Raw genomic sequence first — 13376 nt, forward strand, 5'->3', positions numbered from 1 at the left:
CCTCCGATGGGAAACATTGAATGAAATCGTTACGAATCAATCACTATAATACAAATAAATGAAAAAAAATAAATAAATATTAACACTACAAGTAAATAAGGTAGTTGCTTTTATTGAGCGAAATTTCACGCTTTCGATCGACCCAGCAAATTTATCCTTCCTTGCGAGCGTGATCATCCACGAAACATGAAATAGAGGACAAAAAAAAGGCGATAAAAAGAAACTCGACCCCCGAAAAGCGCACACAGCACAGGTGAAGGTTTTTCGATTTTGAAGAGCAAAGGAAACCGAAATGAGGGTGCCGTGTTTCGTCTCGATATAAATTCAATAAAACAATGACGTCCAAAATAGGAAAGGAAAAGATTAATGCATAAAGCATAAGGCAAGCCGCGAAAAGGCCGCCTCCGATCCGGCAGTGGGACGATAATCACCTAACGGCCCTCCACCCCACCTCGGCTCGTTAGCTGGTACGGCCCTCCATTTTGATTCCTTCTTTTGTTGGCAATTTTCGGTAGGCAAATTTGGCAAACTTGCGCGCCCCCGATTCCCGCTCACATTCGCTCGTGACCCGGCAACGGTGTCTGAGATGAAAATTCACCATGGTAACGTAAGCGTAAACCATTCACACATACACACATGCAGAAACGACCGCGTGGAAGCATCCCATCGTTCCTCTCGGGTTCGTCGCCTGTTGTGGCGTTGCAGTCGGCGACGAAACAACTCACAGCACTTGCTCGCACGGCCCTGCGGAACGCGCTTTTGGGCAATCACAAAAAGGAACGCAAACGGGGGCACGCGGGACGTGGCCGTTTAGCGAATTTCTCTCCTTAATTATCTCGCTGCAGCAAAAAGGAGCGAATAAAAAGGAGCACAGCATCCGGCCCCGAGTGTTTGCGCTTCCTGCGCGCGCGCGCGCTCTTCCCACGGCGCCGTGATGGATGCTGCGGCCTTCTTTAAATAAGATCGCAATAACCGTGCGCAAGTCGCCGGCGGGCAAATTGAAGTGCGCACATTCGGCGCGCCCGGTGGTGCGGTGAAAATGGAAATCTTTGTGCGGCGGTATCCGGGTCGAGCGATGATTTTATGTCAGCCGAGTGGCGGTGGTGTGTTATGTTCGAATTTGCTTTTAATTTGCTTTTAAAGCTCTGACACTCCCGGGGTGAAGCTCACTAGGAACCGGCAACCGGCGGCCGCGTGCGAAGCGAAAGCTCAAGCTTTGCTCGCGAAGATGGTTCCAATTTTGTTTGTGCATATATTTTCATCGTGCTCCATCGGTTGGTGTGAATAACTGTTCCATGCTTGCGATCTTCTCGCGCTACCGACGGTGGAATTTTGGCTCTTTTCCCACCGAAGCACACATTGCGCTACTTGGGAAAGAAGGTTATTAAAGTATTGCAGACGAACCGAACAGGAGTCGGTATGCCGTCGCGCGATCCGCAGACAAACGGAGTGAAGGAAAATAGATTGATCGATCGAAAGAGTGATCATTTGTGCTTTATGCTGCCGACGTGTGTTTGTGTGGAGTGGGAGGGATAAATTTGGCTCCCGATGGTGACATCGATGGGGTGGGTTTCGTCATGGATGGGGATGGCGAGAGATCGAAAGGACAGACAAAGAAAAGCGGCCTGTTGGCGCTTGGCGTTGATGCAAATCGTTGCATTGCTCGCCTTGGTACGGTTGCCGTTTGGGTGATACAATTTATGGTGTTGGTGTTTCGAGACAACATGCTTGAGGCTGCGCAATTTGGTGGATTCGTCTTTTGGATTGTTTCGTCTTTTAGGTTGTTTTTTTAAAGGACACATTGAGATGCAGGGTGATGAATATTGGTTTAAATCACATGTTGGATTGTAACGAGGGATCTTAGCTTTTTGTTCTCCCACAATGGTTGGGTCAACTCCTTAAAGTTTAAGCCTACCTGGGCGGATTTTGTCGTTCAAGTAAATGTATTTTCGAACGTTTACATTCGCCATCATCACGGCCTTGCACGCGATGAGCTGCATTGCGTTTCAAATGTACTCATTGATGATTTTCTGTCTTTTTATGCTGTTGGGTTCAGTTGTTATGCATCATGCAAACCATTTATTATTACTGCCAAACTTGAGGAAACACCTCATGAAGCGATCGTCTCAGTCAGTATTAGTTGTAATGACGTAAAATGTGTTAATTAAACAATCCATTAGAGTCCGTAATCACGGAAAACAATTTATCGAGTGAAACACCCTTGTCGTGTTTGTATGTTTCATATAACATTGTCATAAAATATGTAAATCGCCTGTATTATGATATTTTGTTAGGCTCAGTCCTGTCCTTTTGATAATAAATTATTAGCAAAGCCGACAGCATTATTTTTAAATTATAATTTTCAACTCCATCAGTTGATTATTTACTATATATTCAATAGACTTTGGGATTTGAGTATCTATTCGTTCCTATCCAGTGTGCGCTCTGTAATATGCGCAAAATGGGAAAGTGCCATAAACATCTCGACGAGCTTTTACGAGCCTGCACGTCTTTCAGCAAGGGACTTGTTTTGGAGCTCTCTAAATTTTACAAACACTCATCGTATGTTATTCTCCACAACCCAGCATTTACCCGCTTCTTTGCCCTTCCACTCATCCTCAACAGACACACACACACGTTTCGTTGTTTTGGATTTCTAGCTTGCAATTCGCGCTTCAATTCGCAGCATCCGCACGCGAACACGCAAAAGAATTTTACGTTATTTTCCACCCAGGAACAAGGCCCTTTTCACTCGCTCGCTGTGGATTTGGGAGCGCGGTGGGTGTGTTTTTCCTCGCTTCCCCGCTACCCACTACACCACGAGGTCTCGGTCCAGCCGGACTGCCTTTAAATCATTTCGCGATCTCGCGCGAGCTTTATCTCGTTCGATCTTGCCCCTTTTTCCTCGCTTGCGTCCGCGTTCGACATGTGCGCTTCGGTTGGGTGAATCAATTTTCACTTGTAACGGGATTTTTGCAGCCATCACGCCCCACGCGTTGTGTTGAGATTTTCCCGGCATCCAAAAATTCCGTGTTTTTTTACTTCTTCATCTCGCTCTCAAGCGAGCTCATTTTAGTAATATGTCAAATTTTCCTCAATTATTCTCTCAACACCTTGGCCGGAGTATCTGGCTGACTAGATCGAGGTAGAATGTCTTGAAAACCATGCGATGCGCGATAAGATTAACCATGAAAATGACTCTGGCGAAGTCCAAGTCTTGTTCAACCACGCTAACATACGCTTGCACATTTTCTAATCATTCGAAATTGAAACCAACAGCGGCATAAAACACCCACTGGGGACTGGCGCGCGCACGCGTCCGAGAGCGAATTAATCGGTAAAGGAAAAAAGGAAAATGCGAGGAACGCTAGCGAGGAACGACAGCCCCGCTCGACAGGAAAGAAATAGAGCGTTAAGGAATCGATCATCTCCGAACCGGACATGTGTTGTGAGGCGCGGGAAACCCGCCAAGAAAAACGAATCAAAAACGAAACCTTCGGCAAAGGCGTTTCCTCGGTGTTTCCTTCCTTCACCGAAAGGCGGTGCTTTCAGTTTTTCACTTCGAAAGCGCCCCGTGTCCCAGCGGCGGCGTGTCCTTCCGAGCCGAGTACGCTTGGGTGTTTGGTGGTGTGGTTTCGCTTTTCTCTTCCTTTCTAAATTGTGTGTACATGTTTGGAAGAAAGAGTGTAAATGAAAAAGCGCCCCGCACGCTGGAGGAAAAACGCTTGTGAGCGGATATTTTGTTTTACCGCAACAAACGAGCATTTTGATGCGACCGGCGACCGGCGAGCTAATGTTTGTCGCACATAATATAATAGAAATTATGCTAATATAAGCCGGCTGGGAAACACTAAACACCGTTGAAGATTTTCGTTTCAAAGTGAACCAAAAAAAAAAAGCTCGGCTAGTAAAAGAGCGCCCATTTAATGGTGCAATAAATACGACAGCTGTAATTTATTTCGCCATATGCAACGAAATAATCGTAATTAAATTTAACCCGATTCAAGTGCTTAGTGATTCAGCAATCCAGGGGAAATAAAATTAAGCTATTTTTTCTCTTTTCTCGGACATCGGCCGCTCGATTTGCATTTGCACAAGCATGCGCCAGGAGACCATCACCGAACATGGGTTCGATCGCGATGAATTTATGTGTTTATAGTGGCAATTTCACAGCTTCGATTGCACCGCATGCTGTGAGTTAAATGTTTGAAGCTTTTCCAATTAAATTTGGGGCCCAAAAAAGCAACCCGGCCACACGACACGTTGCTCGGTCGCAACCGACACGCCAATAAACGGGGGAAAGTCAATCCATTTTACCTTCGATCGGTGTTTGATCAACCGAAGATCAGGGGGATTCCGGATTTGGCGATGACAAATGGGGGGCTCCAATTTCTATTCCAACCCCACGTGGCATTCCACGTGGCGTGTCGTTTCCCGAGTGCGCTTTTTATTGACCACACCGCGACCGGTCGGATGCGTCGGGTTGAAAGTAACCCGCAGCACCGGATCGCGACAATCCGGTAGATCAACACACGCATCCGGACTAACGCTTTTGCACCGGTTTGGTGGCACCGTGCGGGAGACAATTAATGTTTAACCACTTTAAAACTCGCCGCCCCATCGGGGTCGCATCGGTCGATGTGTTGTTTTACCGATGCCGAGCTTATTGGGGCGGGCCGTAACTTTTCCGGTTAGAGGGAGGTGGCTTTTTTTTTCGCCTCATTCCTTTTCCAAATTCGTTCCGAATTTTCGCTCCCTCAGGCCACCGGTGAAAACTCATACTTTTACTTACGTCATGAATGAAACATAATTCCTTCTAGTTGGTTTTTCCTCCGCACGATGTGTCCGCAAACCCTCTTCGAGGTTGGTTTATCTTAACGTTTGACCGTTTCTTTCGAAGCCGGTGCTGCTCCCTTCCCGTGGCTCGAATTCCCTACCCCCGTTTTCACCATCCTGGCACCTGGCTTGTGTGTGCTTAATGCTTGCGCATTAGTTTTGGCTCCGTCCGACCGGGTGGGGTTTAATCGGGTCAGCTGCGCTCGTCCGAAGATGCACCTTCCGGAGCCGGTCCACCAACATCCTCCACCTGCCCCTGGGGGGCACCGAAGCGGGAAAAAGTGAAACGAATTTTGGCCGGGGGCGGGAAAAAAAAGCTCCCGCCCGGGCGCTGGATTGGTGGTGAAATGCGAGAGAAGCAACACTCTTTGGGCGCTGGGCAGGCAAACATGGAAAACCGCTGCTACTGCTGTTGCTGCTGCTGTTGCTGGTGTTGTTGCGGTTGCGCCTCCTCGTCGGCGATCGAAAGTGGCTAATGAGTGAGCTAATAAGTGCAATCCACCGGCACGAGTGCCTACGAGAGAGCTTGGATCTTTCGCGATGGTTGCGAATCCGATGGGAATGCCGTGGATTGCGGTTTTCTTTAATTCCGTTGAAGGTGGTGTGGAATGTTATTCTGGCAAATTTAACTGCACTCATTCTATGTCTAACTCACGGTGGGTGATGCAAAATTACATCGGAGGTATCGTACGTTTTCGGCGATGATGAAGAGGATTTTTTGAGGCTCTACTTGTTGCGTTGTATGACCCAAACAGCCGTATGTTTACGGGAAACTTTTCTTTTTCTACTCCTCATTCGTTTCTTAGCAATTCCCGAACCAAATCCATTCGATCTTCGATGACGGATGATGAGTGTATCCTGGGCTTCGGTCTGTTGCAGACAAACTATACATAGGGAATTTTCTGTATCTTAAATCCAATACACGTGTAGTTTAACTTTCTTTAATGTCCAATTATACTAAAATCGAATTCCGCTACAGTAAAGCACGGGCAAAAAATATACTTCTTTTTATGCTCTTCCAACGCATTGCCTAATGATTTCTAGGTGAAGTTGCCAGTGTATGTGGCGCTTTAGCTTGCACTGCACTCCCCTCTGCTCATGCATTCCTTTGCCCGCTCTCTCTCTCTCTTTTTGTTTCGCGGAGAGAAACACTAAAAGCACGCACAACATTTAAATGGGATTGGCGCTCTCTTGGGTGAGCATATTGAGTGTTACAAAAAGTTTGGGTCGTTAATGGTCGTTTTATGGTTTTTAGTTACTGATGGATTTTAGCTTAAATAAGCTTTTATAGCTAGGTTTACTTTACGTTTTTAAATTGGTATATTATCATTATTTTACGATTAATATACCTTTTGGCTTTAGACAATGTAAGCAATAGAAAATATGTTAAAAGCGCTTAGCAAACAATGGAATAAATCATCCTCCAATCATTTGTCTACGTCGAGAACATTTCGATGCTCAAATAATCAAACGATCCTCAAAGCTTATGCCACTTTGCATTAGTCAAAGTTCGATCAACATTTCATACCTGCCCAACGGACCTCGAGCTTCAGCACGCGTTTTCTCGTCTCTCTCTCTCAGTGGCAACATAAGGCAGAAAAAGGCACAAAAAAAGCAAGTACATCCTCTCTCGATGGCAGCGCGCGGTGCACACATTCGGTGCACTTGCTTCAACGCGAGCTTCCCATTCGAAACCACACCGCCGAGAAAGACGGACGTTTGCGTGGCGTTTTAGTTGCGCGCCCGAGTCTCCAACCTTGTTCAGTGTTTTGCGGGTGCGTACGCTGTGTGTTTGTTGCTGGTACGCCCTTCTCTCTAAGGGCACGTACCTTCGCGCGGTTGCCTAGCAAACTCGGATGGATGTCGGGACCAAAACGAATCGAACCTCTGCAGCTCGTCGCAAAGTGTGGCACACGTGCAAAGCCACAACGCGGGTCCTTACGCAAAGACTTACGGGGCGTTTGGGTGTGAATCGAAAGTGTGAATCATATTTCTGTTGGTACTCCTCCTGGCGTTTGAGGCAAAGGAACTCGAGCGTTTGCTTGATTTGGTTGTGTGGAAAAGAAAACTAAGCTCGTCGGTCAATCGAAGGCAAAATTCCAATTCCCACTGGAAAAGCGTCGAGTGTCGGGGCATTCCCCAGCGGACGGTGAAGTTTGTGTTGTTGTTGTTGCGTGTGGCTCCTCAACCCACTGCGATAGTGTGCGTTTTCTCCCGTGTTGTTGCCCCACTCGCCAACTGGTGACTATGACGACAACGACGACCACACGCTGCTGGTTTAGGCTGCCTGTCCCATTGATGACATTTCGAGAGTGCCGTTTCTCAATGACGACCGACCGATCGGGACGCATATTTCGAAAGGGATGTTTATGTGGCGCCCAAGCTCGATCATGAATCATGCGTTTCACGTGCACTGCACTGCGGTCGTTTCGCGGACCGCTTGAGTCGTTGTGATCGCGTTGCAGGACGCGTGCAGTACAAAGAAACACGCAAAACGCACGATCGACTGATCGATCGATCTCTCGCGTAAGATCACGACGGTGGTTTCGTGGTTGCCGGTGTATGTGTGTATGTGCCCGCGACGGGAAACGCCACCTCGCTGTACGGGCCATACACACACGGACGAGTGTGCGTGCGCGCGTGGCTGTGTGTGCGGGTTTTTGTGCTGGCAAGATTATCCTGCGATCGATGTTTGAGTGAGATAGGCGAGCTTTAATCCAGCAACATTTTTTACCGTTTTGTCGTACGCGCTTGTTTAAATGTTTTTTTCCCTCCCCTTACGTGCGTTCACGCTTTGGCTCTCTCTTTCTCTCTCTCTCTCTCGTTCTCTGTCTCTTGTGTTGTCTCTCATCACACGGTACGCGTTCAGGGTGACAAAAGTGCGATCGCGAGCGATCGTAAACCTAACTGCACGGTTGTAAAACAGACAACACACCCGGCGCGTGCTGGTGTTGGTGACATTTCCCAACAGCAGCGCGTTGTTTTGATCGACGACTGCAAAAGCTCCGGCGGTGCGAGCCGCGATCAAAGTGTTTTTTTTATATGAAAAGTTATTCATTTTTTGTTCTTGTTTGCTGCCTTTTCCGTTGGTGTTTTAGGATAGAGTTAGATTAGACGAACCGAACGATATTTTACAGGAAATTAGTTACAATCTGCTCAGTTAGCTCAGTGTTCAAGGTGATCGCAAGATTTCAAGATCGTTCCTCTTGTTTGAACTCGTTCAATGGACTTCATCGAGCGACCGGACTATAAGTGACGAACCCTCGAAATTGTGCGGAAGGCGTAAAGTCTGGGGCAGTAACCGAAGGAATCGAGCTTTGATGGTAAGTTTTGCACAACTCGCAACGGTGCGGAAGAGCGCATCGTGCTACCTGGCGACCGGAAATGTGCAATATAAATTTAGAACTTCGTTCTAACAGCAATGGTCTGATGAACAACTTTGCAACTTTTGATCCTCATGTTGTATGTTTTTTTCGGCTTGACCGGAGAGATAGCGAAGAGTTTGGCTTGCAAAAGGCGGTGGAATGTGGTAGCTTCCGTTCTCCGAAGGGCAACCTACCTGCCCTTGATGGAAACGGCTCGAAACTCGAAGGTCGATGTCGAAAAGGTACAGCCGAAAAAGGGAAATTTTCATTCGCTTGCCTTTTCGGGTATGATTCGCAGAGGTTCGGTGTTGATTTCGCTAGACCGGAGGAATGTCCTACTTTGGGTGGGTATTTAAGATTGCTGTAAGAAGGTCATCGTTCCTCTAAAAATGTTTCTGGAATATATAGAATATAGAAAAGCAATGATAAATTATTATTAGCTCGTGTTCATAAGATATTTTCTTATTTTATATATCTAATTATGATGATATATTTAGTGAGGTTTTCTTGAATAGTTGATTCATGATACATAATCGACGATGACTTTTTCCCATCACGCCCTTCCAGGAAGGAGCCGGATGTTTTGCCCTCGAATTCCAGCTTCTTCGTAGAATATCAATCCTTTTCTTACATTACATAGAAGTTCGTTTTTGTGGAGCAGAGACACTTTAGTTTTTTTTATCGTTGGCATTTAATTATGATCATTAGATTGGAAGCTTTGAGCGGGGCAACGGGTGTTTGCCGCTTTTTTTTTGCCAAGACGAAACGAACGATTTTCTTTGTCCGTATCGCGTCAACAAAATTGCCCCTAATGACGGGTTCTGGCTCACGGAAAAGCTCCATTCCGAGCAGAAGAACCCAGGCGAGGTGTCTTCTTTACCCCACTCGTTCAGGGTAAAATGGCAATGGCATTCTACCAGCGTGGTTCAGCTACCTTCAAGTCATTTGCTCAGAAGGTGCTTCTGCATCTGCTGCGCATCGAAGTGAAACACGTTCACAGCTGCGTTTATTTGCGTTCGCCTCTCTCTCTCTCTCTCTCTCTGGTCTGCATCGAAGGTTCGAAGCACCGAGCATTGGCATTCATTTTTATACGTGTTTAGCTTTAGTTTTGCATCATTACGAGATCTCGAAGGTACATATTCATATATGTATATTTGCGAGAAGGGCTAGAGGCAGCACCTTAGCGAAAGCGTTTCTGGGGGTTGTTACTCTACGATAAAAAAAAAAACAACAAAAATCATATTTTGCGCAAACACGGAAGGCAACGTAGATAGCAAAACAGATGATATGGGCCGAGAGCCGCCTGATGAGTCATTGCAGACGTAACGGCTGGCTGAATTCAACAGCTGGTACAGAGAACGATGAAACTGTGATGTTCGTAATGAAAGCCCCGCGGATGTTGCTCGTGTGCCGGTTCATTTTTGTACCGCTGTTATTTTCGCTCTTTTTTTGATGTAACATTTAGACAGCAGAGAAAAAAAAAGACCAACAAAGTTCGATCACTTACATCTAGTCGGCGGTTGTGTTGCTTCGATACGCGAACCGATAACTACGGCTGGTGATCGCTCTGACGAAAGCAACCCAAACTAATGGCCAGGATTTGTGTGTGTATGCTTTTAGCGCCCATAAAATACGTGCACTTGCTCTAGAGCACGATAAGACAAGGGGCTTGTTTTGGGGGTGTTTTTTTTTCGGCTGCAATCGTACGCTCCTTATCTCGGTTGCACACCGTTCTGCGTTCTCATGCGAACCGGAGTTGGTGGCAAATATCGTTTGCCAAATATCGTTTGGGCGTGGGTTTTTCTTTCGTAAATTTTGCGATCTTCGGAAGGTCCACCATATCCGGTGGAGGGTTAGAATGTTTGCGCACACAAGGCACATGTTTTTTTTGTTTGGTTAGCGGAAACAGTGAGCGGAAGCAAAATCCGCCCTTCCGTATGTCGACTGTTTCTTGACGCCCATTTGTGGTTTACTGCTGGGGGGCGTTTTTTTTTTGTTCGCTTATCATGTGTAGTTGCGATTAGTTAGTTGATGATCATACACCCGAAGGATCTTGATCATGTGAGAAAATTTGTTCTACACTCTGTCAACTTTACTTATACAATTTTTATACAATTATACAACAAAATAATGTTGTAAAGCATCATCATCACCCAGAATGGGTACGATTCTGTTGCAAAACGGTGAAACCGCCACACTAACGATACGGTTTACTTCCTTCAACCGAACGAGTCGGAGTAAACGATGCTTTCGCGATTGTTACTTTCTCGCCCTATAGTCGGTCTTATTAAGCGATCGGATCGCTACAGACCTCTTCAATGACACCACGAGTCTAGGCTTGAACAAAGAATACAAAAAAGACGAAAGAAAGACAACCCAACCCGGATTGTGCTCAAGTGGCCTCACGAGAAACGGCCGGATGGTCGATTAATTGAAAGAGAAATTTGCATTTCCGCTGGCTGCTCTCGGCATCGGGTCAAACGTTCCCGGACGGCCCAGACGGCCGCTGATCGGAAAGTCGGAAGTCAGGGAATTTGGCACAACCCTAGAGAAGTAACAAAACAAAACCAAAAAAAAAAAGGAACACCCCAACTCCCTCCGGCCGGTACACGGACACAATGGCTATTTATTGTCTCACCCGGGTGAGCCGTACAGAAAAATTGCACGGCCTGTGACGGAAAAGGGGGAGCTCCAAAAAGGAGAGCAACAAGCACACGCACTCACACACACATACACATACACACCCGGACACACATACAATAGGAGGTGCCTTTCCGCTGCTCGGGTTTTCCTCAACCACGTCCGGTAACGCTCCCTAGCTGTTGGTGTCGGCGAAGTTTTCCATCACCCAGTCGAGCGCGGGATAAAGACAATCGAACGTAATGATGTCGTTTGGTAGGCAGACGGATCCGGGCGTCCACTGGCGATTGGCTCGGGACACAGTGAACCCAAGCAAGGCCCACGTGCCCTGATGCCGGAAGTAGAGTGCCGTACCCCGGTCGTGACTCGGAAGGTTGAGATCTGCAAGGGAATGTATCAGAAATGAGGCATTCCTGACATCAGGCGATGGTCTTCTCGATCACTTACCGTTGATGGTAAAGGACACGGTTGTACCATTGATAGATCGCAGCTTCATGGCAAGTGTCGATCCGGAACAAAGGAGATACTCACTCAGCAACAATCGCACCGGTTCGTACCCACCGAGCCGGTTGCGTTGACTCTGATTCAGGATGTACATCTCCGTACCATAAAGCGTTGTTAAATCAAGCGCATCCACAAGACAAACAGGCGTCGGTTTCCAACCTCCAACCGAGACCGGACTCGGATCTACATCCATAGCCGGTCCATCACCACTCGTTTCATCACTGGCCGAGCCCGAATCTGGCATAATCCGGATCGGTTCCGGTGCACGTGGTAGAACCAGCTCGATCAACGCTAGATCCGACTCATCTTCGACCGTGACATTGCGCACCTGAAAGCGGCGTGATCGCTCGTGATCCTGTTGCACCGACACAGCACCAACGTGCACTACGAGCTGATCCGAGGGCAGAAGATCGCCGGAACCTCGCACCGTCAGACAGTGAGCTGCAGCCAACACGAACCGCTCATCGATGAGCGCACCTTCGCAGATTTTTGCCGGTGGATCAAGCCGTGAACCGGCCCAAAAATAGATGAGCGTATGCCAGGGCCACTCACCCGGTTCGATCGGTACGTCCGGGTAGATTGATTCGTTCTGGGCCTGCCGCACACCACAGTAACACTGGTGGCCGGTTGCAGTCGGCGTGATCGCAAGGATCACCACGATCGGGGCCACTGTCAGGAACACTCGCAATGTAGCCATCACGCGCGTCCGTCCAGCACGGATGGACATCTCACCGTTAGTAACCGCGCCCGGGTGGCGCTGGGACCGTTTTTATACGTGCCTCTCCTCGGACCAAGTGGCCGACGGCACTGGCGGGATTGAATAATTCCACCCAATTGAGCGCGATTCTGAGCCGGCATGAGGCCGTGATGCAGTCGCCGGATGGATGGAAACCCGCGGAAGTGGCCCTGGGCCTGATGACGATTGTCTCTCGTTTGCCGGGCTGGAGTCGGGTTTATTTTATTTCACTACGACTTGGCGTTTTTGTTTCGCACAAATTTGCGATTGCGCAAGCGCGCCGTCGGTCGGTTTTGATCGCGTCCCACATTAGCATAAATGCGGGGCAAACAACTACGCTAAAACTCTGCGTGGTCTTCTTGGTCGGGCTTGTTCTCGTACCAGCAGGTGTACCGTTGCGTAAGGGGCACGGCTAGAACTTTCGCCGAAACGCACCAGCAAGGGCAAGAATGACGCCAGTCGGCAGGATAAGCCTCAGCAACACCCGGAGCGTACGTGTTGTATCGCGTGAGCCGAGTTTCTTGCGATCGGTTCGGCTTTTTGGGGACGCTTTTGAGCGAGAGATACGTCCTGTTTAATCACCAGCAACGAAAAGAAAACCCCTTGACGCGATAGAATACCGGTCGCGTGGACACGTGGTCTTGATCGTGATTAGGCGTCCGGTTTTTGGCTGGCGTACCCAGCGTTACGGTTGGCCCTTATGGTGGTTGGCACGTTACGACCGATAACGCGCATCCTGCTTTGAAATCGTGCTCCAAATGTTCTGATAGCAATATGTTGAAGATCTTCATTGTTTTTTTTTGTGGGTAGTTGTGTTTTTTTGCAACGCTGCACTAACCTTCTAGAAAACCCGTTGAACGTATCCAAATCGTGCCAAACGACTGTTGGCTATTGTTTCGAGGAGGATGGATCGTTTCGTCTCGATCGTATCATGCCACCACCCACTGGGTTGGTTGGAAAAAACCCCCAACTACTAACGACCGTGGTTGGTGAATGTACCAGTCTCTCTGGTTACTTACCCACGTCGTCGAAGGGCATCGCGAACGAGAGCGAACGTCGTTTTCTGGTCTGGTCCATTTCGTCGGACGTTAGGAAACGGTTTCGTCTGAGGGTGGAACCTTCAAAAAACATTAAAAAGAAACACACACTCACACACAGCGCAACATCCTCCACCTACCAAAGCACGCAACCTGCTCGAAAAACGTACCAGCTGGGCCCAATGGGGGATGGTTTTTTTTTCTTTCTTCGTGCTGCTAAATTCATCATCCAGCGCTAAATCAGCAACACCAGCTTGC

The 13376-nt window shown here is 47.9% G+C and overlaps 1 protein-coding gene across 1 annotated transcript; it reads right to left on the reverse strand.

The window, feature by feature from the left end:
• Nucleotides 1-10794: 10794 nt before the first annotated feature.
• On the reverse strand, nt 10795-12072 carry LOC128730415 (uncharacterized). The gene is made up of 2 exons (XM_053823463.1): nt 11289-12072; nt 10795-11222 (listed from the first exon to the last, which is right to left on the reverse strand). The coding sequence occupies exons 1-2, from the start codon at nt 12070-12072 to the stop codon at nt 11017-11019; spliced, it is 990 nt and encodes a 329-aa protein (XP_053679438.1). The 3' UTR covers nt 10795-11016.
• Nucleotides 12073-13376: the final 1304 nt, after the last annotated feature.

This window comes from Anopheles nili, chromosome 2, assembly GCF_943737925.1.
Source record: "Anopheles nili chromosome 2, idAnoNiliSN_F5_01, whole genome shotgun sequence".
NCBI classification, from domain to species: Eukaryota; Metazoa; Arthropoda; class Insecta; order Diptera; family Culicidae; genus Anopheles; species Anopheles nili.

What these genes read in the sequence shown, in the direction of transcription:
- LOC128730415 (XM_053823463.1), bottom strand. Translation starts at nt 12,072, where the DNA reads ATGTCCATCCGTGCTGGACGGACGCGCGTGATGGCTACATTGCGAGTG. An exon ending in CGTGTCCTTTACCATCAACG is followed by an intron (nt 11,223 to 11,288) that starts GTAAGTGATCGA and finishes ATTCCCTTGCAG; the next exon opens with ATCTCAACCTTCCGAGTCAC.